The sequence below is a fragment of the Brassica napus genome, chromosome C5, assembly GCF_020379485.1.
Source record: "Brassica napus cultivar Da-Ae chromosome C5, Da-Ae, whole genome shotgun sequence".
Lineage (NCBI taxonomy): Eukaryota > Viridiplantae > Streptophyta > Magnoliopsida > Brassicales > Brassicaceae > Brassica > Brassica napus.
In genome coordinates this window covers 10,931,778-10,958,811 of record NC_063448.1, presented here as the reverse complement: position 1 = coordinate 10,958,811, position 27,034 = coordinate 10,931,778, and the positions used below count along the sequence as shown (strand labels likewise).

Below are 27,034 nucleotides of genomic sequence, written 5' to 3'. Positions count from 1 at the left end.
AATTCTCAATTAAACAAAATTATGCCAGACACATGTTTTGCCAATTCTTTGATAGTTTTTCTTTTCTCGTCAGAACTAACCAAACAAGTAAGCAAACACTGAGTTAGACTAGTGTCCTTTCTTTCCAAACAATCTAAAGGTAGCTTTATCATTTATGACTTATTCAAATATGAATAAATAAAAAATGGTAAACCATTTCCGGAGACAATGTGACAACCCATGATGGTCATGCGCGTGAAAATCTGATGTGGCGCGGATTCGAATTCGGATCTCTTGGGGTTCCACGGAACGCCTTGACCACCCGACCACAAACGCGTGATTCAAATATGAATAAATAATTATATTAAATGCTTTAGATTGAATCATCCTTGTTTTTATTTGGGATTTTTTATTTTCTGAAGTCTCTACAAGTTTATAGTTCTCCCCTAAAACAGCATATGATAACTGTTAATCATGTGAATGGAGATAATTTATCAATCATATTTTTAAAAATCTATTTCTAATATTTATTTAAATAGATGTATATCTGTAATATTGATTTAAGACAATTTAAGAAATACAGGGTATAAAAAGAGACTTACAAGACATGTTAACATAAAAAGAAACACAGCTCAACAAAAGTAAGAATTTAAATTAGATTAAAGAATACCAATTATATATAACGAGAAAGAGGCTCATCGTCAGAACTTGAAGCAGAATGTACACGTGAAATTACTACCTCATTTGGCAATCTATTCGCGTTGGAAAATTGCTTGGCGGCAAATCCCACGTGGTTCACCGAAACTTGTTTATTTATTTTTTCTTTAATAGTTTAATGATGAAATTAAAATATACATATGGAAACGATTGAGATTTTTTTTTGTTTAACCTGGGGTGTCCTAGACCCCCGGAGAGGCCCAGACTAATCCTCAAGGGGAGGTATAGCCCACTGATAGATCTTCTCTCTAGGTATTCAAATGAGCCCTAAAGCATAGGTTCATATCTGTGTGGGTGATATGGATGGAGAGTTCGCCTCTGTCTGGCGTCGAACCCGTGAACATGACAATTGGCCCCCAACGTCCTTACCAAACGATTATATTTTGCTTGCAAGAAATCAGTAGATAAAATATTACTCTTAGTTTCGATACTATATAAATTCGTTCTTAGATACCACACCTGAATACCATAGACCGTCTCTTTACTGTGGGACAGGTAAAAAACGTGACAAAATTAGTAATGCTCTCTCACATATATTTGTCTTAAGGAATGATTCGAATGTCATCTTTGAAAATATATGATGTTCCACGAATCGTATGCCATGGGGTCCAAGAGAAAATAAATCAATTCATATATATTTTGATTCGGGTCTTTATTCGGTCTATATTAATAATATTTTTAGATTTGCGACCTGAGAGCACACGCATCGGTGGTCTCTTCCACTCAATTTCTCATGTTCTAATTAATAAAGAATTACAAAAGCAGGAGAGATGAACCAGAAAAGAGAGAGTCGTCCCTTTTTAAAAAAGCGTTCTTCTGAATATGAGGTACCCATGTTTCAAATGTGAATTTATGATTGGCTATATTTTTTTTTATTTAATTTTTAATTAGATAATAAATTATATTGATATTAAATATTTGAAGTACTCTACCGATAATTGAACCAGTAATGAAGCTCTTATATGCCTAAACTGATTGATATCGTGTATTTCAGAGCACTGAGTTGTAGCTGTGTTGATTAGACGAGTTCTTAACAAGCTCAATCGGTTGGTACGTCTTATATGTTGACATAACTAAGCCCAAGCTAACACAATTTATACGTAAATATGGGACCATAAACGCACATACTAGACAAAAGACATGTGAAGTGAGCTAAAATGGTTTTTTTTGCCTGCCTTAAATACTCGAAAAGACAAAACCGATTTTAATAATACAACATAAGTTTAACTGTGTGTTACAAAAAAAAAGGTTTAACTGTAGCATGCAGTCGATCTAGACAAATCCTCAGGGGTCAGGGCCGTCAGTTAAAAACTTGAAGTCAATCAGTTAACTGTAGTTTATAATTGTCTGTTAATACACTATTACTCGAAATATCAGTATTGGTTTGGAACTTTGTTAATAAGATTAATCAGTCCTACCTAACAATTCATCGATAATAGAAAAGTCTTTAAATTTGGTAGACCTAACAAATACAAAACGTTTCCATATCCAAAATATATTGAATCACAAACAAACCTTAACAAAAAATCATTCTCTTATTGGTCACTTAAATCACAAATCACTCACACAATTCACACAAAAGATGTAAGCACATATGGATCTCTATTTATAAAATTAGATAACTCCTGATCCTAACAAAATAACATTTTTAATATTTCCTAATCTCTTTTAGATAAACATAACACAAAATAGAAAACATGTAACTCAAGCTTATCCAACATTGTCCCCCTTAAGCTTGAATCCATCTTCGCTTACATCTCGAACTCCGACAAGTCTTCTCATCTCTAGGAACTTAACTCGGCCAAGTGATTTTGTCAAGATATCAGCTCTTTGTTCATTTCCCGGAACATGCTCAACGTCCACTTGTTCGTTCTCAATACACTCTCGTATAAAGTGAAACCTTTGATGTATGTGTTTGCTTCACCCATGAAAAACCGGATTTTTCGTCAGTGCAATAGCCGACTTATTGTCCACATGTATTGTTACTTCCTTGCTTGACTTCCCGACGACTTCTCCAAGCAGGTCTTGAAGCCATATCGCTTGTTTAGCTGCTTCGGTTGCAGCCATAAACCCCGCCTCGCATGATGATAACGCAACGATCTCATGCTTCTGTGAACTCCAAGATATCAGACTTTGATCTAGATAGAATACATGTCCTGTAGTACTTTTTCCATCGTCGTTGTCTACATTGCGGGAGCTGTCACTGAAACCCATCAACTCATGCTTCTTTGTCCGTGTAAACACAAGCCCGAGTGCGGTTGTTCCCCGTAAGTATCGTAGTACTTGCTGTAGCGCAACACCATGAGATTCCTTGGGCTCTTGCATGTATCTACTTAACACCCTAACCGAGAAAGATAAATCTGGCCGGGTATGAAGCAGATAACGTAGACAACCTATGCTCCTCCTATACTCTCTTTCATTAATGCTCTTTTCTTCAGGGAACTTTGATAACTTCACATTCCTGTCCATCGGTATATGCGTCGGATTGCTCATGCTCATGCCAGTTTCTTCTAGTATCTTTTGGGCGTACCTTTCTTGTTTCAGTACAATGCCTTCGCCATATTGATGCACCACAATTCCCAAATAGTAAGTGAGCTTCCCAAGATCGCTCATCTCAAACTCGATGATGGATCACAGCGATGTACCAGTTACAAGCAAATCGTCCACGTACACTACCACAATGAGAAGTTCCTTCTTTTCTTCCTTCCTATACAATGAAGGTTCCTTCGAGCATCTTTGAAACTTTTGTTCCAAAAGAATCTTGTTCAGTTTGGTGTTCCAGGCCCTGGGTGCTTGTTTTAAACCATAGAGAGCCTTCTTTAGCTTGTAGACTTTGTTTTGCTTTCCTGCGACTTGAAATCCCTCTGGCTGTAACACAAACACTTCTTCCTTTAATTCACCGTGCAGAAACGCTGTCTTCACATCTAGATGATGAATTTCCCATCCTTCGCATGCTGCTAACGCTATGATCAGACGAATGGTATCAATGCACGCTACATGAGCGAACACTTCGTCGTAGTCAACACCATGTCGTTGAACATACCCTTTTGCCACTAAACGAGCTTTATATTTGCTAATAGTTCCATCTGCATTTCTTTTTATCTTAAAGACCCACTTCAAACCGATAGGTTTAACTTCTAGAGGAAGACCAACAAGCTCCCAAGTATCATTCTTCTCAATCGACAAGATCTCTTCTCCACATGCATTGAGCCATACTTTCATCTTCTTTGCTTCAGCAAAGTCCCATGACTCATTGTTTATCATCATAAGAAGTCGTTCACACTCTAGTTCTGCGACAAGGATGTAGTCATCAAGATACACTGGTTTACTAACGGTTCTAGACAATCGACGTACTTCAGGTTGACCCTGCTCAGATGCTTCGTCATTATCATATTCTTCATCGCCTAACTCATGTTCTTCGTTGACTTGATTAGTGTCATTCGACTCAGAAACTCTCTCTTCTGCTCCTTCCTTTATTAAGTTGTAACCAACTGAAAACGTGTTGTTATCGGGTTGAGTTGTGGTCATCTTATTCCAGTCCCATGCTTTGTTTTCCTCAAAAATAACATCACGGCTCACTACAATTTTCTTGCTCGAAAGATAAAACAGACGGTAAGCTTTTGAACCGGGTTCGGTTCCCAAGTGAACTAAACTTCTTGACCTATCATCAAGCTTTTTTTTCCCCACCGTGTCTGTCCTAGCATGACATACACAGCCGAACACGAGAATATGACCATGTATGGTGCTCGGATTCCGAATATATGACCATGTATGTTGGGTCGGTCGTAAGTGCCAATGGGTCGAGCTGACCGCGGTTGGTGTTCTGCCCCTTGCGGTGGATCTGCCATATCAATATCCAAGTGGGCCTGGTGTTCTTCTTCTCTTCTAGCTCTAGCACACTCCCTCTCAAAAGCTCTGATGTCTGCTACTATTGGAACTAGGTTTGATGGACCCCTGCTCCTCAAGTTCATACACCTGAAAGTGAAAGGTAAGTGAAGAAGAAGAATCAGTAACAAAACAAAATTAAAATGACTTAGTCTCAAGCAAGTGACTAAATCTCAATGTTTAAATCTACTCAGAATTTGGCAACGGCGCCAATTTGATGTTAGGAGTTTTCAAGGCTCCTAAGACAAATGTTGTAGTATAGTGATTGTCGAACCAGTTCTGAGGGATATCAAAGCACCGAGAATGCAAGTACTCACTTAATCTAAGTGCAACCAATGATTTAGATGAGTTTTAAGCAATGACTAAAACTAAAAAACAATAACAGAATGATACTTTCTTGACTAAGGGAAAAGAGAACTCATGGGCATAGGGATTAGACCTTGGGTGATCAAGTTTCGAACTAAGGATGACAAATGATCAATCAAACTATCGACCTTAAGCCTAGACACAATTCTAAGCAAGCTCTATGTCTAGATGAATGCTCATTTGCTAATATATCTCAAACATCAAATGTCTTTGGTTGAATAATATGAAAGCAATCATTACTAACAAGTCTACTAGCTATTTTAGCACCTTTAACAACAAATGTCTTTGGCAAAGTATACTAAAAGCCTAGGAGAGTTGTTTCAGGCATTTCATCAAACACCTTTTGGGTGGGAAATGCATATTGATCAACTTTTGAGTGGCCAACTCAGAAGATGCATTATCAATACTCTACTAGCAAGGAACAAGAATGATCTACACTAAAACATCCTAGAACTAACCTAATCACCCTTGATCTCCCTAACCCATGAATTCAAAAGGTGATTACTCACTATCTCCATGATTCCTCTTAAACCCATATTAGATTTCAGATTAATCATGTAGAGAAATAGATAAGAAATCAACAATAACACAAGAACATAACAATCAAAATCCAAGAGATGAACTTCTCAAGAGAGTTTTTGTATATTTCTCAATAGATCAAAAGATAATCTGCCTCCTGGTGGCTTACAGAGTATTAAAACATAGGTTTAGAAAATAAAAACGTGCATCATGAAATGACCAAAAGGCCCTTGAGAAATCATAAGTTCGAGCAGAAATAAGACGCGGAGCGACCTCCGCTCGTCGCTCCGAGTAGTCGCTCCATGCTTCGGGAGCGACCTCGCTGTGTCGCTGCGAGAGGTCGCTCCGAACTTGTTCTCGCGTTTCCGAGTGATGAAAACGCGAGCGACCTCCGCTCGTCGCTCCGAGTAGTCGCTCCATGCTTCGGGAGCGACCTCGCTGTGTCGCTGCGAGAGGTCGCTCCGGACTCGTTCTCGCATCTCCGGGTGATCAAAACGCGAGCGACTCTTCCTGTCGCTCTGGTAAGGTCGCTCTGATAGGGAGATCAGAGCGACTTGACGGTGTCGCTCCGGACTGGTCGCTCCGGTAAGGTGCTCGCCCAATGATCACTTTAAACACTTCTTTTGGACTCCAATTGCACCCAAATGTCTCCAAGAACTCCATGTGGTACTCCAATACCTGATAAGGACTCATGTATGCAAAATGCAACCTAAACATGGCTAAATCCTAATCTATATGATCAAAATGCACATGGGTGAATGGATAAAACATTAGAAATATGCAAGATATCAACTCCCCCAAACTTGTTCTTTACTTGTCCACAAGTGAACTTTCTAGAACTCATAGGGAGAGAGGTTTGAAGGTGGGAGCTCATAGCAAAAAGAAACACAACTAGCAAACACGATTAGCACACTCTCTTATTACACTCTAGCTTCTCTAGGCCTATCTCAACTCCTTTTGTCCCTACACTCATCATCAAGCATCCACACATTCAAATCAACCAACTCTCACATTCATTAAGCACAAAACATCTAGTGAGTTCTTGCAAATGGTCAGTCGGTCCAAGTCATTTGGGTAAGGGAAGGCTTTTATTCAAGTGATTCAAAAGGTTCGAAACATAAAATCTTTAAGGTGGTTTACTCTCGAAACAAGTAGCTTTGACATTGCACATAATATATCTAAGAAAAGGATCAACTCATGCATACAATGCTCAATCTCCATTGTTCTACCCTTTTCCCAAACATACAATTACACAATCATTCTCAAATGTCAAACCCAACTCACATCTCTCACCAAAAGATCCTAAGAACATTAACTCTTTCTCTTTGAAATCTACAAGGGATTTTTCACAACCTCAAAACATTACTTAGCTCCTAACAATTTTCCTAGCCCCCTTTTTCTTTCTTTTTCTTTTCTTTTCATATATTTTTTTTTTTTAAATGGGGGCCAAGACTTTTCATAACTTGAGCTAGAGGTTTTTCTACTTATCCCAGTAAGACAATTCACTTAAACACAAAGAGTTATTTCTTTTCCTCTTTCATTGCTCCCAAATCATAATCACAACTCTCACCCCCCCCCCCCCCCACCTATAGCTAGACAATAGAGTGCCCAATCTAGCAAGAATGAAGATCAAGCATTGTCGTTCCCGATACTCTCAACATTATGCACATGTAAGACTTTCCGAAGAAGGCCTCACTCATCAAACAATGAAAGCTTAAAAGGAGGGAAAGGTTTTGGGAGTGGTCTACCACTAGAGTTTGTGAGAATAAGATTGGCATAAAGGATGTGACAACTCAGGTGTGTATAGCCATGACTCAGTACACAAGGGACCATGAGCAAGAAGCATTAAGTTCGTTTAGTTCAAATAAGGTTGTAGTTGGCTTCAAAGACTGAGTTTCAGCAATCAACAAGTTTCAGGAAGAGTTTTCAAGGCTCGAAACATACAAGTCTTTTTGAGAGGTGCAAAAGCTACTCAGGTGCAATGTAGTGTTCTTTACAAGACATTTAAAAATCATTGCTCCCGATGCAAGTAAATGCAACCTATATGCTCTAGACTCTCCTAGAAATGCCAATGATGCAAACTAAATGAATTTTTTTTATGCAAATATATATGTATAATGCAATGCATGAGACTCAAATCATCAAAGTAAACGTGATCAAATACTTGGTACCTCCCCCAAACTTAAATGACACAGTCTCTGTGTTGTCAAGGAGAGAGAGATACCCAAAAAGAGAAAACTAATATGCAAAAACGAAATGGTATATACAAGGGAAAGTAGTGGGTTACCTTCTATGGAGAATGAGTAGAGGGAGATGCTCCCTCCTCGTCGTCCTCAGGTGGTAACTCTTCAAGGTGCTCATCAGCAAAAGTGCCCATCTCTTCAATGTAGGAGGCTTGCCCGAACACAGTTGGTTTCTTCATTTTCTCCTTGATGTCAAAGTGGAGAACATGCCCTTTACCCAAATGGATCAATCGTGCCCGCTTTCACCTTAACAATTGCTCTTGCTGTAGCTAAGAATGGCCTTCCAAGAATCAATGGGTCTTGAGCCTCCTCACCCATCTCAAGCACCACAAAATCTGTAGGTATCTCATATTTTCCAATCTTCACAGGTAGGTCCTCTAAGATGCCCACAAGGTACTTCACTGAACGATCAGCTAACACCAGAGAGAGTTTACACTTCTTGTACTGAGTGAATCCAAGCTTCTTTGCAACTGACAAAGGCATCACGCTGACACTAGCTCCCAAATCACAGAGACATTTCTCAAATATCATAGGTCCAAGAGCACAAGGTAGTGTGAAGCATCCTGGATCCTCTAACTTCTCTGGAACATCAAGCCTTTGGATGATGGCACTGCACTCATGGGTAAGAATCATCATGCTTTCCATTTCCTTCTTCTTTGCAGCTACAACATCTTTCAGGAACTTGTTGTATTGAGGAATCAACATGAAAGCATCGATGATGGGCATTGCAACCTGAGCTTCACTCATTTGCTTGTCAAACAAAGCCTTGTACTTCTCTAGCAGCTGCCTCTTGAATCTACCAGGGAATGGTAGTTTGGGTTCATAGGGAGGACGAACAAAAGAATTCTCACTTGCTGGAGCAAGAACTTCACCATCTTTCACTGTTTTCTTCTCTTCCCCAACCTTTCCTTTACCCTTGGCTTCCACAATCTTCTCCAAGATTTCATCATTGATTTTCTCATCAACAATCACCACTTCATCATCTAAGTTGATGGCCACCTCCTCACCTAGTTTCTCAGCATCCCTGGTGAGGGTTGTAGGAGGTAACTGCTTACCACTCCTAAGGGTGATAGCTTTGGCCTCCTTGGGGTTTTGGTCAGATTTTCCAGGTAGAGATCCTTGCTGGCGAGTCTGGTGAGTGTTCATGGAAGCAAACTGATTCTCTAAATTCTTGACTGTAGAAGCAAGATGTGAGAACTTGTTGTTGAGCTCATTGTACCTCCCATCAATCTTGGAATGAAGGTTTTTCAACTCATAACCAACATGCTTCTCACTTCTAGTCTGAGACTCCAAGATTTGTTTCAGCAGGGTGTCAGTGCTGCTCTCTTGAGGAGCAGAGGAACCAGATGAGGGGTTTTGCTGAGGTTGAAAGCTTCCTTGGTGGTTGTTTCGAGGCGGATAACCACTCTGTTGGTTGTTGGGATAGAATTTCTGTTGGTAGTTGTTGTACTGAAAGTTGGGCTCTTTTTTGTACCAGCTACCATTGTTGTTGATGAAACACAGCTCTTCCTGACCTTCCAAACCCTCAACCTCATGGACAACAGGTGGTGTCTCTTGGCTTGGGTTACCAACAAAGTGCAGCTGCTCTTGTGTGGCTTTATCAGCAAGGAGGGTGTCTATCTTATCCTGTAGAGCTTTCAACTCCTTCCTCGTCTGCTTATCATCTGTTCGACTGCTTCTGTCGTGGTCTCCACTGTAGACTGCATCACTCTTAACCATGTTGTCAACCAGCTCCTCTGCATCTTCCTCAGTTCTCCCCAAGAAGAACCCATTGCTAGCTGTATCCAGTCTGACCCTGTACTTAGGAAGAGCACCACGATAGAATGTGCTCAGTAAGCTCTCCTTAGAGAAACCATGGTGTGGGCATTGAGCTTGGTAGCCCTTGAATCTCTCCCAGGCTTCACTGAAGCCTTCCAAGTTCTTCTGTTGGAAACTGGAGATCTCATTTCTCAGCTTAGCAGTTCTTGAGGATGAGAAGAATTTCTCCAAGAATGCTCTCTTGCCCTCATCCCAAGTAGTGATAGAGTCGCTGGGTAGAGACTTCTCCCACTGACGTGCCTTATCCCCCAAAGAGAAAGGGAATAACTTCAGCTTTAAGGCATCCTCTGACACACCATTGGTTTTTGACAACCCACAGTAGCTGTCGAACCTGTCCAAGTGATCAAATGGGTCCTCCAGAGCCAAGCCATGATACTTGTTGTTCTCGATCACGTTGAGGAGTCCTGACTTGACCTCAAAGTTGTTGGCTGCCACAGCTGGTGCTCGGATTCCGAATCTATGACCATGTATGTTGGGTCGGTCGTAAGTGCCAATGGGTCGAGCTGCCCGCAGTTGGTGTTCTGCCCCTTGCGGTGGATCTGCCATATCAATATCCAAGTGGGCCTGGTGTTCTTCTTCTCTTCTAGCTCTAGCACACTCCCTCTCAAAAGCTCTGATGTCTGCTACTATTGGAACTAGGTTTGATGGACCCCTGCTCCTCAAGTTCATACACCTGAAAGTGAAAGGTAAGTGAAGAAGAAGAATCAGTAACAAAACAAAATTAAAATGATTTAGTCTCAAGCAAGTGACTAAATCTCAATGTTTAAATCTACTCAGAATTTGGCAACGGCGCCAATTTGATGTTAGGAGTTTTCAAGACTCCTAAGACAAATGTTGTAGTATAGTGATTGTCGAACCAGTTCTGAGGGATATCAAAGCACCGAGAATGCAAGTACTCACTTAATCTAAGTGCAACCAATGATTTAGATGAGTTTTAAGCTATGACTAAAACTAAAAAGCAATAACAGAATGATACTTTCTTGACTAAGGGAAAAGAGAACTCATGGGCATAGAGATTAGACCTTGGGTGATCAAGTTTCAAACTAAGGATGACAAATGATCAATCAAACTATCGACCTTAAGCCTAGACACAATTCTAAGCAAGCTCTATGTCTAGATGAATGCTCATTTGCTAACATATCTCAAACATCAAATGTCTTTGGTTGAATAATATGAAAGCAATCAGTACTAACAAGTCTACTAGCTATTTTAGCACCTTTAACAACAAATGTCTTTGGCAAAGTATACTAAAAGCCTAGGAGAGTTGTTTCAGACATTTCATCAAACACCTTTTGGGTGGGAAATGCCTATTGATCAACTTTTGAGTGGCCAACTCAGAAGATGCATTATCAATACTATACTAGCAAGGAACAAGAATGATTTACACTAAAACATCCTAGAACTAACCTAATCACCCTTGATCTCCCTAACCCATGAATTCAAAAGGTGATTACTCACTAATCTCCATGATTCCTCTTAAACCCATATTGGATTTCAGATTAATCATGTAGAGAAATAGATAAGAAATCAACAATAACACAAGAACATAACAATCAAAATCCAAGAGATGAACTTCTCAAGAGAGTTTTTGTGTATTTCTCAATAGATCAAAAGATAATCTGCCTCCTGGTGGCTTACAGAGTATTAAAACATAGGTTTAGAAAATAAAAATGTGCATCATGAAATGACCAAAAGGCCCTTGAGAAATCATAAGTTCGAGCAGAAATAAGACGTGGAGCGACCTCCGCTCGTCGCTCCGAGTAGTCGCTCCATGCTTCGGGAGCGACCTTGCTGTGTCGCTGCGAGAGGTCGCTCCGGACTCGTTCTCGCGTTTCCGAGTGATGAAAACGCGAGCGACCTCCGCTCATCGCTCCGAGTAGTCGCTCCATGCTTCGAGAGCGACCTCGCTGTGTCGCTGCGAGAGGTCGCTCCGGACTCGCTCTCGCATCTCCGGGTGATCCAAACGCGAGCGACTCTTCCCTGTCGCTCTGGTAAGGTCGCTCTGATAGGGAGATCAGAGCGACTTGATGGTGTCGCTCCGGACTGGTCGCTCCGGTAAGATGCTCGCCCAATGATCACTTTAAACACTTCTTTTGGACTCCAATTGCACCCAAATGTCTCCAAGAACTCCATGTGGTACTCCAATACCTGATAAGGACTCATGTATGCAAAATGCAACCTAAAAATGGCTAAATCCTAATCTATATGATCAAAATGCACATGGGTGAATGGATAAAACATTAGAAATATGCAAGATATCACATAAACTCACCACCACGGCCTGTTCGAAACGTTTTTAGCTCTCCTTTTGTTTCTTGCTCTGTTAGCGTCTTGAAACGTTTGAATTTTTCAAATTCTTCACTCTTCTCAGACAACAAAATTGTCCACTATGTAACGAGTATGATCATCGATTAGAACAAAGACATATATTTTTTTTGTGATGGTGTTGATGGCATGATGGGTCCACACAAGTCTCTGTGGACAAGTTCAAGAGGATATGATGCGCAGAATGTAGTTGATTTTGGAAAAGGTTATTTTATTTGCTTCCCAAGTAGACATGACGTACATGTATCTTTCTCAACTTCAATGCTTGGGATGCCAGCGACTAATTTGCTTCTGATCATTGCCTTCATCGTCTCTGTATTGACATGGCCGAGCCGAGCATGCCATTTATTTGACTCGGACATAACAATCTTCAAGCATTCCACGCTCTCATAAACCTGCAATCTGACTTTGTACAACCTATTCATCGATCTAATTGTCTTCACCATTAGTCCCACCAAGTCTGTCAAACAACATCAAAACATCACCTTTCATGCTCACTTCACAGCCGGCTTCAGTGGCCTGTCCCAGGCTAACGATATTACTCTTTAGTCCGGGTATGTAGTATACGTTGTGCAGCACCTTCTTCTCGCCTCCTTTTAAGATAAATTGAATAGATCATTTTCCTAGTATATCGATTCGAGAATCATCTCCAAATCTTACCTTTCCCGTGATTGTCTCATCAAGGTTCACGAAAAATACTCGGTTCCCACTCATGTGGTTGCTTGCTCCATTGTCAAGGTACCATATGTTCTTCATATCAAGTTCAGTTTCAAAGACGATTGGATTCACCTTCTTTTCATTAAGATAAACAACTTCATGCATCATCAGTTTGTTGGCTTCCTCCGTATCATCAGTCTTGTTTTCAGCAGTTTCTTGTAGTTTAAGTAACTTATCGGGACAATCAGTTGCATAGTGTCCACGCTTATCGCGGCTAAAACAGGTTATATGAGATATATCTCTCTCTTGCCCATGGTTATGTCCGTTGCTCTGTCTGTAAGCATCTCGTTGTGTATGAAAGTTTCCACGACCTCGACCTCCGCGTCCTCTTGTACCGCGACCGCCGTAGCTATTGTAGCTACCTTGCTGTGATTCCGCGTTAGCATACATTAATTTTCCTTGGTCATCTTGCTGATTCTCTTCTTCTTCTTCTTCACAAACCCTTTCTTTGTATGCTTTCAACCGACCAACAATGTCCTCGAAACTTGTCGTATTCAGATAAGGAACTTGTTCAAGAGAAGCAACAATGTGTATGTACTTTCTTCTTGGCAAGCTATTTAAAAATTTCTTCACAAGCTTTGATTCTTCGATGGTTTCTCCCAGAGACGCATACTTTGAAGATATCTCGGATAACTTGCCAACAAAGATATCGATTGTATCTTTCTCCTTCATCTTGAGTCTGTCAAATTCCACCATCAACATTTGGAGCCTTGCTTCTCGCACTCTCTCTGCGCCGACATGTCTCGCCTTAATTGCCTCCCACACAGCTTTCGCTGTGTCGAGATCTCCAACCTGAAGTGTCAACGCCTCATGGATGGATTGGAACATCAAGGCAATAGCCATGTTATTCTTGTCCTCAGCCTTGCTTCCCGGGTTGATAGCTTCCCACACTTTGTTCACCTTGACAGCAATCTTCATACGCATTTCCCAGACAATATAATTTGTAGAGTTTAATATAGGAAAACATATAGAGGAAGGTCTAGACTCTGTGCACTCATCTCGTGTTCTTCCTTGATATCGCTCATGGTAATAAGGTTAGCACGCTTTCGTCGTTAACCTTACTCGTAGATCTTTTAAATATGTTTGGCTCTGATACCAAATATTGAATCACAAACAAACTTTAACAAGAAGTCCTTCTCTTATTAATCACTCAAAAGCTCAAATCACAAATCACTCACACAATTGACACAAAAGATGTAAGCACATATGCATCTCTATTTATAAGACTAGATAACTCCTAATCCTAACAAAATAACCTTTTTAATATTTCCTAATCTCTTTTAGATAAACATAACACAAAATAGGAAACTTGTAATTCAAATATCAAATAGAGCACTTTTTGTTATGCTTCACGCATATGTTCTTGGGTATATATTTGAACATTAAAAATGACCCTCATCTAATTCAGTTTTCCTTAAGGTTATGAAAACTTTTCATTTTTGTTTTGATGAAATTTTAAATTTATTGATCATCAATGAAAAGAATAGTTATGTACAAAAGACTAAAGATTTAAAAAGATGGACGGAATCCTAAGACCTATGTATGTGTTTTGTACCACTCTTGCATAAGATCTCTCAAACGTTGCTTCTCCCAATATCTAGTAGCTAAAAGCCGATTACGAACATTTTTATCAATGATCTTCGCAAGTTGGTGATGCTGTCTAGGTTTCTTGAGATGCCTTCTATCATTTCTTTCCCTCCAGATCATATATATTGAAGCTTGAAACACTAACCTCAATAGAATGTAGCCAAGATAGCTGAAACTATGGGTTGTTAAGTGTTCGAGCGTGCTTCCCCAGTCAGGGTCAGGAGGTCTCCCCAATAACGTACCCACCACTTCAATCCAGAGAGTATAGGTGTAAGGACAGGCGAAGAACGGAAGGTCCCTTGTCTCGTTTGGCTCTCCACAAGACAGACATCCTTGCACTTGTCCCCAAGATCTCATACGGTCACCTGTTGACAATCTATTATTAACGGCCAACCATGTAATGAAAGCAAACCGGGGAACTCCAAGAGAGAACCAAATCACTTTAGTCCATGGTTTGATCGGTTTGTTCACTCGAATTTGCTTCCATGTCTGAGAGGTTGAAAACTGATTACAGAACTCATTCTCATTCTTCCTCCATAGAACAATATCTTGAATGTGTCTAGATTCACTCAGTTGATGAGTTTCAATCGAGTTGATAATCTCTCTGAGTTGTCTATCACGAGTTCTACGGAAAGCCCATCCTGCCTCTGTTCGTACCTCACAAACCAGAGCTGATCTAGTGATACCAAGTTTCTGCGTTCCGGATTCGCCTGCAACTTCATTTTTAACACCATCGACCGTGTAAATTGAAATAATATCCTTCATTTCTTATATTTTCTTCACCATTCAAGATATTGTTCTATGGAGGAAGAATGAGAATGAGTTCTGTAATCAGTTGCCGATACAAAATTACATGATTTTACATACGACTTGGGTTATTAGATTGATATTTATATCAAGAGTACTTTGCAGATTACCGTACAATTAATATGTATACTAAGGAACACAACACACAAAGATTAGGTCCCTCAATTATTATTATCGATCACTATTATATATGTACTTGTACGTAAGAGTAAGAGAAGAACAAATACTAAGAACATCTTTATCGCGTACTTTTTAGCGTCTCTAAAAGGGGATCCAGATTTCAGAAAAAACTGTATGTTAAGTGGGCAGAATAAGAGACATCTGTTGTGTGTTTTTTTGCACTGTTCACGGGCCCCACCGACACGTGGTGACCCACGATTGATGCGATTTTTAATTTTTTTTTTTTTAATCAGAAAAAAAAAATTTAAAGAAAAAAAATAAAAATAAAAAACCCTTAATATGGTATATAGGATAAAGATGCTCTAAGACCATCATTATCCCAGAAACTCCATTTGGGGTTTCTTAATTTTTTTTTTTTTACTTTTTCGAATTTAGAAAAGAAAAAAAATGAACCAATCGCGGGCCGCCACGTGTCAGTGGAGCCCGCGAACAGTGTAAGAAACTCTTAATGACCGACTACTATTTGGTAGTTTTGGTAACCGGTTTCTTAAAAAAAAAATAGTCCTATTCGGAATCCACACGCTAAGAACATCTCTAGTATCCTTGGATAAAGTTGCTCAAAGTGAACCCAACCGAAAAAGACCAATTTCCTTGAGTGGGTGTTTCTTAATTTTCAAAAGACCCAATTAATATTATATTTATCTTTTTTTTTTTTGCTTAAATAGTATATTTATCTTTTTTTTTTTTTTTTTTTTTTTGTAACTGATATATTTATCTTTTTGCTTTATTGTTTTCATAAATTCCATGAGAGGGCACCAATGAAGTTGTTTTTGGCCATAGTTCTCGCTACGTACGTACTTCTTACCTGTGCATACGGATTAAAAATGTATACGATCTTTTTCCGGTATAGTGTGTCTACGAAAGCCATATGAAATCACATGTGGTTAATAAGAATCTATCTTTTAACCAAACTAACCCAAGATTGAATAGGTTTTTTCAATACAATTTAGTTTTCCTTTTCGTTCACGTACCATTAATTAAAAGTGAAGTATTTGATTTCATCCATATTATCCCAAAACATAACAACAACCAAGTTTAACCGTACCGTATCCAAACGTAGCAACTTCAATCTGATTGAATGAATATTGGAGTAAATATATTCTAAATCAGCTGAAAAGTATATAACTAGGAATAATATATAAAATTATATTATATTACTAATTTGTTTTAATCTAGAATGACTTGTAACCGCACATGCTTTCTAATAACCTTGAACAATTTTTAATTTAAAGGATATTCGTAAGAAGATAGCGCTATTAATAAACTCAACGTACATAAGATGCATGTGGTTGTGGCTGTTATAGAACTGCTCTCTTATTACCACACTTACCCTATTGCCTTATATATACCGAGCCAACATCACTTATTATCTTCATTAACCTTCTGCCTTAGAAAGAAACATAGATCTAGAGAGAGAAATGGAAGTAATGCGAATTCTCCACATGAACAAGGGAAACGGTGAAACAAGTTATGCCAAAAACTCCACCGCTCAGGTTGAAGTTTTATATAAAAAATATTCATAGTAGTCATGTGTACACAGTATATATAGAGTATATATTGTCATGTCAAAAACCATCTATATTTATATATTTATTTTGGTTCTAGACCAAAAATTTTAACAACACATGTGGACAATGTATATGTAACTCGCAGAGCAACATAATATCTCAAGGCAGAAGAGTATTGGACGAGACCTTGAAGAAGCTAATGATGAGCAGTTCTGAAATTTCGAGCTTTGGGATCGCCGACTTAGGCTGCTCCTCCGGTCCCAACAGTCTATTGTCCATCTCCAATATCGTAGACACAATCCAAAACTTGTGTCCTGACCTCCACCGTCCTGTCCCTGAGCTAAGAGTCTCTCTCAACGACCTTCCTAGCAATGACTTCAACTACATCTTTGCGTCTTTGCCAGAGTTTTACGACCGGCTTAAGAAGAAAGAAAATAGTAATAAGGCGGCTTTAGGTTTTCAGCGGGGAGGAGGACCGTGTTTTGTGTCGGCGGTTCCTGGATCTTTCTACGGGCGTTTGTTTCCTTGCAGGAGCCTTCACTTTGTTCATTCTTCTTCTAGTTTACACTGGCTGTCTCAGGTGTGGTTTCTGATTCTCTATGCGAATTTTACTTATATATGATTTTACGAGTATGTGCTAAATAACTAGTTTCTTCAAAAAAAAATTAATGCCATTTGCCAACTTACATTCTGACATTGAATTGTTAAATACTTAAATCTAAATATACTACTCTCTTTTTCACAAGATAGTCATTTTGCCACTTTTTGTTACACAAAGGGTGTTATTTTAAAATTTCTATTCAATTTATACTTACTTTAAGTTTAATATTAATTACAAAATACAATGATCTTATAAATAAATATTTTTATTTCAAATATAATATATAAATACATTTCAACCATTTTATTATTTTGTATGAAAAGTGTCAAAATCACATTATTTGCAAAAATGAAAGAGTATTAGGAATGGATAATTGTAGTTACAATTAACTATTTTATTTAACAAATATCTATACTAAGATACAGCTTTCACGATACAGCACCAGGAAAATATTTACGCAACTAATATACCTTTTATTAAGAGAAATCTAGTGCGTGGGAATCTTTCTTATTCGAGAAACCAAAAAAATAATAATAATTACGGAAAAACCCAGTGGTTCACATATGACACATCATACAGCACACTAGAAAATCACTGTTTCATTTCTTTTAAATGTTACACTATGGTAATCGGTACAGGCTAACAAATGAAATTATCATCTATATACAAGGTTCCATGTGGTGAGATGAACAACGAAGATGGGGTGGTCATAACAACTAATCTAGACAACAGGGGGAAGATATACATATCGAAGACAAGTCCTGAGAGTGTACAAAAGGCCTATGCTCTTCAGTTCCAAACCGATTTCTCCGCGTTTCTGAGATCGCGATCCGAGGAGTTGGTTCCTGGAGGCCGAATGGTTTTATCGTTCCTTGGTAGAAGCTCACCGGATCCTACAACCGAAGAAGCTTGCTTTCAGTGGGAGCTCCTAGCTCAAGCGCTTATGTCCATGGCCAATGAGGTATGGTGTTGCAAATATGTTTACATATAAATAGAACCAACATGTATCTAGTCTTTTAGATATATATGGCTCATATTACTCTATAGGGATCTGACCGTGGCACGTTACTTGACCAGTTAAGTTATCCTGGTAATGTGGCCCCATGTGTGCTTTTCCAAATTTGTTGAGTAGTCTCAAATGTTTCAGTTTAGCCAATTTATGTCAACTGACATATATATCATATACACATTTTGATATCATATACGTTTTGTTTGGTAGTGCCAAACAGTAGCAAATATAACAAAATACATCCAAACTATAGTAGAAATCAAGTAGACTGATGACGAAAATCACTTTATATCTCAATTATGTAGCCTGAATTTTTCTCAGAGCCCATTCAAGATTAGTTCCTAAGCTTTTTAGATATTTGATCAAACTAATGTAGATCTTGGGTCTGCTCCAACAAGATCTTGGATTCTTGGACGAATGATAATAGCCAACCCTTAAGATTATTGGATCAACAAATAATACTCAATACCTCATTTCTAAATGGTTCCTTCTTTTATTTTCTTCATCTAAAGGGTATCATTGAAGAAGAGAATATCGATGCTTTTAACGCTCCTTACTATGCTGCGAGCTCCGAAGAGTTGAAAATAGCGATAGAGAAAGAAGGCTCATTTTCGATTGATCGACTTGAGATAATTCCGGTTGACTGGGAAGGTGGGAGTATCAGCGAGAAGAGCTATGACATAGTACACTCCAAGCCCGAATCCCTAACTAGTGGACGACGAGTGGCTAGGACAATACGAGCCGTGGTAGAGCCGATGCTTGAACCTACATTTGGTCAAAACGTGATGGACGAACTTTTTGAAAGGTACGCAAAGATAGTGGGGGAATACTTGTATGTAAGCTCCCCTCGGTACGCTCTTATTATCGTTTCCCTCGTGAGAATGAGTTGACCATTATGTTATAACCTAGGCTTTTTACATGTCTTTGGACCTACAGTGACATGATTCAGTACCTTTTATTTAATGAAGTATATGTAATGTCATTTGCTTCGAGAATAAAAAAATGTGTGATTTTTTTTAAAAGCACATGTTTTAACATATGTTTGTTAGAAAAATAAACTTAGTTCGGCGTTTAAGTCTTTAAGAACAACGCAAATGATGCTCGCTAAAGTTTCTTATTTTATTTTTTTATTTTTTTATTTTTTTTATTTTTTTCCGATTAAAAAAAAACGCATCATCGCGGGTCGCCACGTGTCGGTGGGGTCCGCGAACAGTGCAAAAGACACACAGTACACGTTTCTTATTGTGCACACTTTGTATACCCTTTTTTACAAAATCGTGCCCCCCTTTAGAGACGCGTAAAGACGCGCAATGCAGATGCTCTGAGTTTCTATCTAGATAAAATAATAAATAAAAAAAGAAACAGTAAAAGAAAAGAAAAAAAAAGTAAGAGAAAAGAAGACTAAAAAAAAAACTTCCTTTTTAAGAGACTTTTCAATATTTTTTAGAAACTGCAAAACTATTTTGTCCATCTTTTATCCACTGAAATTTAGTTTAATTTTTGAAATTTAGTTATTTATCTAACTTATTAATAAAATAATATGAAGACAAACTTTGAGAGACTTGTCAATAAGGATGCTCTAATCCTCTAAGTATACTACTCAAGCTAATTGTAGTGGATCCATATATTTTAAATAACTGATATATATGTCCAGTGTTAAATTTAAGCGTATGCTCTATCCTTTTTATATTCATGCATCGAATCAACTATGAAAAAAGATTCAAATTTTTTTGATAATAACGAACATGATTAATTTCAAAATTTGCACAGTACTGGTGGCTTAATCTTTCAAACGGTATCCATTAGCAAAATATATAGTGGCTAGTTTTCTGAACTTTGAAAACAAAATAGATGGAGCAATTTGGCTGGCGTACTGAGTAAACAAAGTATTATATAACCATTTTGACCCCTAACTATTATATATAGCGTACTGAGTAAACAAAATATGTTAGCAAAAAAAAAAAAAAAAAAAAAAAGAGTAAACAAAATATTATATAACCATTTTGACCCCTAACTAGTCAATAAGTGGCATCCTCCAAACAGAGTATGAGGATCCTTCAAGACGCAAATAGAGTGGCACACATTTTTTGCTAAACATTGTTTTTTACTCAAATTGTCTTCACATTCTTGCTCGCTTGCATCTTATTTGTATAACGACTATATATGGAACGTCCAGTTAATGAGTTTTTACGTCAAAAAGTGCCAGCCTTTCATTCCATGTGACAGAAATTAATAGGAGCATTAGGACATGATTATTAGTGGGACTAATTTCTAAATCTTTAGATTAGTTTAATACTATTTTGATGTTAAGAGAAAAAGTTAAGGACAATGCTAAAAGTTGGGATTATTGGTAGGAATTTTAGATATTTTTTAGTAAATAAATTATATATTTTTAATAAGTAATGATATTTAAAAGATAAAATTAAAATAAAACATTTAACATTAAAATATAAAACATGAGAAAATTACAAACTTGGAAAAAAAAAACAAGGAAAAAAATTACAAACAGTAAAAAAAAAAAACAAACATTTTATTGAATTCATAGAAACTTAAACATTGTAGATATTCGGGAAATGTCTAAATTTAGCCCATATATTTTCAATCAAATCTTCTTTTAATTGTTGATGGCCTTCTGTATCCCGAATTTCTGCTCGACGTCCCATAGTACCGAGATTTGTAGTCCGTTTGACTACAAAAGTGGGATCCACATCTTCTCCTTGTTGAAATTCTGAAGCGTTAGTGTAGGAATCTCGTTCATCTTCTACAATCATATTATGGAGTATGATACATGCTCTCATAATATTTCCTATTTTGTTTTTATCCCATAAATTAGATGGATTTCTAACAACCGCGAATCTAGCTTGCAGGACTCCGAAGGCACGCTCAACATCTTTTCGCACGGCTTCTTGGTTTTTAGCAAATAAACAATGTTTTGGACCTTGTGGGAGTCGGATAGATTGAATAAAAGTAGCCCATTTCGGATAAATACCATCGACGAGATAGTAAGCCAAATGGTACTCCCTTCCGTTGACATGAAAATTGAATTTCGGAGCGTTTCCGTTAATTATTTCATCAAAAACAGGTGATCGATCAAGAATATTAAGATCGTTCATAGTACATGGATCTCCAAAAAACGCGTGCCATATCCAGAGGTCGTATGAAGCTACCGCCTCCAACACAATTGTGGGTTTTCCGGTTCCTCGTGAATATATTCATTTCCAACCGGCTGGACAATTCTTCCACTCTCAATGCATACAGTCGATGCTTCCAACCATTCCTGGAAATCCACGTTGTTCTCCAATATATAGTAGTCTTTGCAGATCCTCCGGTGTTGGACGTCTTAGGTATTGATCGCCAAACAAGTGGATTATTCCGGCGGTAAAATGGTGCAAACATTTTCTAGCTGTTGTTTCACCTAGTCGGACATATTCGTCAACGGTATCAGCCCCACCACCATACGCCAATTGACGAATTTGTGCGGTACATTTTTGGAGCGGAGATAGGCTAGACCGTCCGGCTGCATCTTCTCTTGGTTGAAAATACTCAAATTCTTGGGAGAGACGATGCACAATACCCAAGAACAATGTCTTGTTCATTCGAAACCGTCTCCGGAATATATTGTGCGGGAATGTTGGAGTTTCGCTAAAATAATCATTCCAAAGCTTCTTGTGACCGTCTTCTCGGTTTCTCTCAATAAAAATATGTTTTTTTCGCTCTTTTGGTTCGGGAATAATATCTGGGATTTCTAAGAATTCTTCAAACATAGATTCTAATTCAGCATCATCATCTTTGTGGTAGTGATAATGGGAAGATGATGCCATTGTGAAAGAAAAAACAAAATTTGAATGAAATAAGTAGAGAGGAGAAGTATGTTTTTAACGAGAAGTGCATATATATAATTGTGAAGTTGGTTTCTCTTATTTATAGGTAAAAGAAGATCACACTCTTTGATTGTTTCTTGTTAGTCTTGTGACCCTTTACTACAACTTGTGACCCTTTAACTTTATTTCTTGTCACAATACAAGTACTCCTGTGACACACACAGACTCACGAGCATACTTGACAATACAAGTACTCCTGTGACACACACAGACTCACGAGCACACTTGACAATACAAGTACTCCTATGACACACACAGACTCACGAGCACAGATTACATAAAGATGAGGACAATACCTATGAAAATTAAGACAATGGCCATAACCGCAACAAAGTAATCAAAGCTAGACCTTGATTTATTCTTTGTCAACTCAAACACAAGGTTCTCTAGCCTAGCCAGCTTCTGCACAGTCTCGTAGTCACTCAAGAAGTTCAGAGAATCTACCTTTTCGGCTAACTGAAGTGTGTGTCTATTCCTGGCTCTCATCTCCTCCATTACAGCTTCATCCCACCATTTCCAAACATGGCACTCTCCATCATCAACATTATAACATGTGTAGTATCTTCTACCTGGATCGGTTCTACTCTGCGATGTAGCTAGCTGAGGTTGACTACCACAGTAGCATGTCTGTGGAAAACCGAATTCAACCTCAGGCAGCGGAGGGTACAGAATCTCCTCACCGTTCACGTAACTTAGCTCTGCCTGGTCTTGACGAATCAGCGCTTCAATTTCGCTGTAGTCACTTTCTGCCTCATCCCCACCAAACTCCTCAGATTGGGAAGGTTGGTGTAGCTGTAGTCAAGACCCATGTTTGATGAAACCTGTAAAAAATAACAAGGGTAATATTAGAGAGTTAATTAATAAAGAAGGACATTCATTTTAATTAACCAACGACCAAGTTCAACAACCACGAAGCACATACGTAACATAATAGATTCATTTATAAAGATAGAAGTACATTAAAATATAGAAAGCTAGGCATAAATTAAAGACACTTAAGGAGGTTGTTTATGCGACATTTTAGGAGATATCTCTCTATATATACTCGGCGAGTAGCTTGTTTTTGGCAACTTCTTCAGCCTCACTGAGTGGTTCTTTTTTGGAAAGTAAAGTGTCTAGTATGGCAAGCTTGGACAGTTTCTCTTTCCTCGCGAGATCCTCCTTCCTCATTTCCCAAACGCTTGTATAATCAGCAACTGAATTCCCCTGAGCATTACTCCTTTTAGCTTTTGCAGCCTTGACACCTTCAGGCCGGATCTCATGGTCAGTAACACTGGTGGTTGAAGGTTGGGAACCTGTTTCACTGGTTTTCCTCTTTGAACTTCCAGAAGCTTTAGTGGTGTTGAGGTTAAGCCATTTCTGTTCATGCCTCAATACACACCAAGCATGCTCAAGTGTAAATTTCGATTCCTGATCAGAGTAGAAGATGTCATGGGCCACCTTCAGAACATCGTTATCCTTCTGACCACTACTAATTTGCCTCTCTGCAGCCGCATATGCACCACAAAACTTGTTAGTTTGATCATTGATCTTGTGCCACCTCTGCTTATAATGGAGATGTTCGCTACGTTGACAACCATCTCTTCTAAGTAGTGCCGCTAAGAAATAATATCCTACTCGTTGCCAGAAGGTCCCAGACTTTTGGTTATTGCCGACTATAGCACCCTTAGATGTGTTTAACCATGCACTGATTAGAAGCTCGTCATCCGCTGGGGTCCATTTGTGTCTCTTCCCACGCTCCACGGGTATGTCTGTAGGTGGAGTTGGAGTTGGAGCCTCACATTGATGAGAACTGAATTGAGGGATTTCTGAAGATCCAGAATGAAAACTCTCATAAGGAGAGTTTTCATGGAGAACACTTTCGTGTTGACTATGAAGAAGGCCCATATAACCAGAGGACTGGCTATACGGATTCAATGGATTCATAGCAGTAAGAAGAGAGAAGGGACCCGAGAAGAGAAGAGAAAGAAGATGATGGAGAAAAAATTATCTCCTAGAAGCTCGGTTTGATAGATGAAACTGTAATTAACACAACCATAATGACCCAACTACCAAAGTACATCTCAATTATTACACATTACACAACCAACTTTGCAAGTGCATTAAGTAACCGTTAATGATGACATTTACATAATAGACTTGGTCGCAATCAAACTAGCCTTTCATTTCAAACATGGCAAACTAGCAATAAAGGTATACAAACTAGCATAGTTCATTACAGAAACAAGAGTCCAAGTCTAGACGATTTGGTTGCAAACAAACTAGAGAGTTATTTCAAGAATACAAACTAGATTACTATCATGTCATTATACGAACAAAATTACTTTGAGAGCTGAAGAGAAAGTCAATTACCTTCAACTTTGGACGAAATGATTGTTCTTACTTAGAGTTGTTTCCTTTCCCGGTAATTGCAGACGAACCACACCTAACAAAAGACTCAGAATCAAACGAAAAAAAAAATTCAGTTTCATCAAATTAGTATTGATTTCCGAAACACATATCACTTTCATCAAATAAGCACACTCTCTCACACTCTCACAGACTAGAAAGCCGATTATAGATTTTTGAAATCCCTAATTCTACAAGGCGATCGAAATCCTAATACATGCAAAGACTCAATACGGAGGAGGAACATCTACCCTCTTCAACTTCGAATCGAGGAATACACTGGTTAGTCGAGAGAGAACCGCTGTTGAGTCGAGAGAGAACCGTCGAGAGTCGAGAGAGAACCGTCGAGAGTCGAGAGGAGAACCGTCGAGAGATCGAGAAGAGAACCGTCGAGAGTCGAGAGGAGAACCGTCGAGAGATCGAGAGGAGAATCGCCGAGAGTCGAGAGAGCACCGTCGAGATATCGAGAGAACCCTCGAGAGAACCGTCGAGAGAGCACCGTCGAGAGAACCGTCGCGAGAGCACCGTCGAGATATCGAGATTTCGAGATAGAAGAGAGAACCGAGAGATCAGGAGAGAAGAGGAGAGATCGAGAGAAGAGAGATCGAGAGAGAAGAGAGATCCGACGAGGAAAGTGTTTCTCGTTCCCAAATCGATTTTGCCCTACCCTTTTTTTTCGGCCATTCGCGACACGGCACGTGACTCCTTAGGACGCCACCGAAAAACTCTTAACTAAGGCCGTCCCAGTTTTAATTGCATGTTTTTCATTTAATTAAAATCTGATTAATGCTAAGATATCTCCTTTGGGACGCGATAATCATGGCCTTATCTGTATTAGTAATACATCATTAATTACTGGCCGTAAAAAAACAACCAAAATTAAAATTTTGAAACATAAACTACAATAAAAACTATAAAAGCCTCGAAAAATTCAAATTTTCGAGTGATATAAGAGAATCAAATTCAGAATAATTTTCTGTTACTTCTACATAGTCGCCTCGCTCTAATCCAAAATAGCCAAGTGCGGACCATGACTACTAGTACAGCCAGGACCACCCACGAGCCTACGACCAGTCCCATCGTAATCAGGCTGCCCTTGCAACTGAGGATAACCGTTTTGCCAATGGTGAACGCCTCCGTTTTGCAACTGAGGGAAACCGTTTTGCCACTGGTGAACGCCGCCGTTTTGAAACTGAGGGAAACCGTATTTCCAGTGATAAGGGACGCCGTTTTGCAACTGAGGAACACCGTGTTGACACTGGTCAGCGTCGCCGTATTGCAGCTGAGGGCCACCGTTTTGCCGGTGATCAACGACGCCGTTTTGCCAGTGATACATCATCTTCGTCTCCATGATAAAAGTCTCAATCTTCATACGAAACTCCTCGCTGCTCAACTCATCCATCATGTCCCGCGACGACCTGCACGACGCCGTTTTCATCACTCTCTCCGATTCCATCCTTTGATGACACTCCACCGTCGACGACCTCGTCTTCTTCATCTTCTTCTCCGAGCTTATCATCCTCTTGTAACTCTTGGAGTTCGTCTCCATCACCACACGTTCATAACGGCTACTCTCCTCAACCGTATTAACCGCTTGAAACGGCTGCACACTCTCCTGGTAACAAGAGTTATTATAATGTCCAACCTCCATCGGGGAAAAAGACTGCTCCGGCGAAGAACGGACGTCGGATGGTACGGCGGTGATATATTCATCACGGAGACTCGGTTTCTTTTTCTCGGTGGCTTTGAGGAAAGTAAAGTATATGGAGCCGATGAGAGCGTTAAGGATGATGAAAATGAAGAAAAGGTTTCTTAGAACCAAACGGAACCAATCGAACCAAAGTATGAATCCTTCAAGTACATTTACAATCGCCGGGTAACCGCAGTAACCGGCGAAGGCTAGGCCGGCTGAGACTTGGACGATGAATAAAATACTATGTAAGCTAAACGTATTGTCATGTCCCTTAGTGGCCTCATCGTTCTCTGCCTCCATTGTTTGTTAGTATATTGGATCGTGAGCTTGACTAAGGCTATATATGTGAAATAAATCTAGGGTTTCGGGAAAACAAAACGGGAAAGTGAGGATATATGATAATTTTTCTAGGGGAACTTGAAAGGGAAACTGGGAGAATTAATGAAGGAAATGTTACAAGTTTCTATAGGAGAGGAAAATATTATGTCGGAGAAAAGAGATGCACTGATCGTGAGACAGGTACGGTCACTTGAAACTAGTGGTCCTTTTATAGAAAGTATATCGTATGGATATAGCAAGTTTTCGATACGAGACCCCAAAAATTTATTTAATGAACATCTTACTTAAGTAATACTCCTATATAGATTCGGGTATGGATATTTTACATTTATCAATCGAGTTTTTCTTTTAGTCTTTCCTAAGTAAATTTTCTTTTGCATCAAGTAATAATGTGTATCATAGTTTTTTTTTTGTATCACACATAATAATAATATATTTTGAGTTTCTATAAAGGTGATCTCTAAGAACAACT

General features: G+C 38.9%; 5 protein-coding genes and 1 non-coding gene across 6 annotated transcripts; 2 read left to right on the top strand and 4 right to left on the bottom strand.

The window, feature by feature from the left end:
* Positions 1-2,616: 2,616 nt before the first annotated feature.
* LOC125587076 (secreted RxLR effector protein 161-like) lies at positions 2,617-3,309 on the bottom strand. Its single transcript, XM_048757206.1, has one exon. The coding sequence runs from the start codon at positions 3,307-3,309 to the stop codon at positions 2,617-2,619; it is 693 nt and encodes a 230-aa protein (XP_048613163.1).
* Positions 3,310-9,558: 6,249 nt separating this feature from the next.
* LOC125588254 lies at positions 9,559-9,665 on the top strand. Its single transcript, XR_007324641.1, has one exon. It is a non-coding gene; the product is annotated as a small nucleolar RNA R71 (small nucleolar RNA).
* Positions 9,666-12,467: 2,802 nt separating this feature from the next.
* Positions 12,468-13,493, bottom strand: LOC106398547. The gene has a single exon (XM_013839083.1). It carries the CDS (start codon positions 13,491-13,493, stop codon positions 12,468-12,470), a length of 1,026 nt encoding a protein of 341 aa, XP_013694537.1.
* A 612-nt stretch (positions 13,494-14,105) lies between these two features.
* Positions 14,106-14,921, bottom strand: LOC125587075. The gene has a single exon (XM_048757205.1). The coding sequence runs from the start codon at positions 14,919-14,921 to the stop codon at positions 14,106-14,108; it is 816 nt and encodes a 271-aa protein (XP_048613162.1).
* A 1,553-nt stretch (positions 14,922-16,474) lies between these two features.
* On the top strand, positions 16,475-19,283 carry LOC106398052 (jasmonate O-methyltransferase). The gene is made up of 4 exons (XM_013838650.3): positions 16,475-16,636; positions 16,797-17,231; positions 17,923-18,213; positions 18,774-19,283. Exons 1-4 carry the CDS (start codon positions 16,562-16,564, stop codon positions 19,149-19,151), a joined length of 1,179 nt encoding a protein of 392 aa, XP_013694104.1. The 5' UTR covers positions 16,475-16,561; the 3' UTR covers positions 19,152-19,283.
* Positions 19,284-25,533: 6,250 nt separating this feature from the next.
* On the bottom strand, positions 25,534-26,523 carry BNAC05G15210D. Its single transcript, XM_013839084.1, has one exon. It carries the CDS (start codon positions 26,521-26,523, stop codon positions 25,534-25,536), a length of 990 nt encoding a protein of 329 aa, XP_013694538.1.
* Positions 26,524-27,034: the final 511 nt, after the last annotated feature.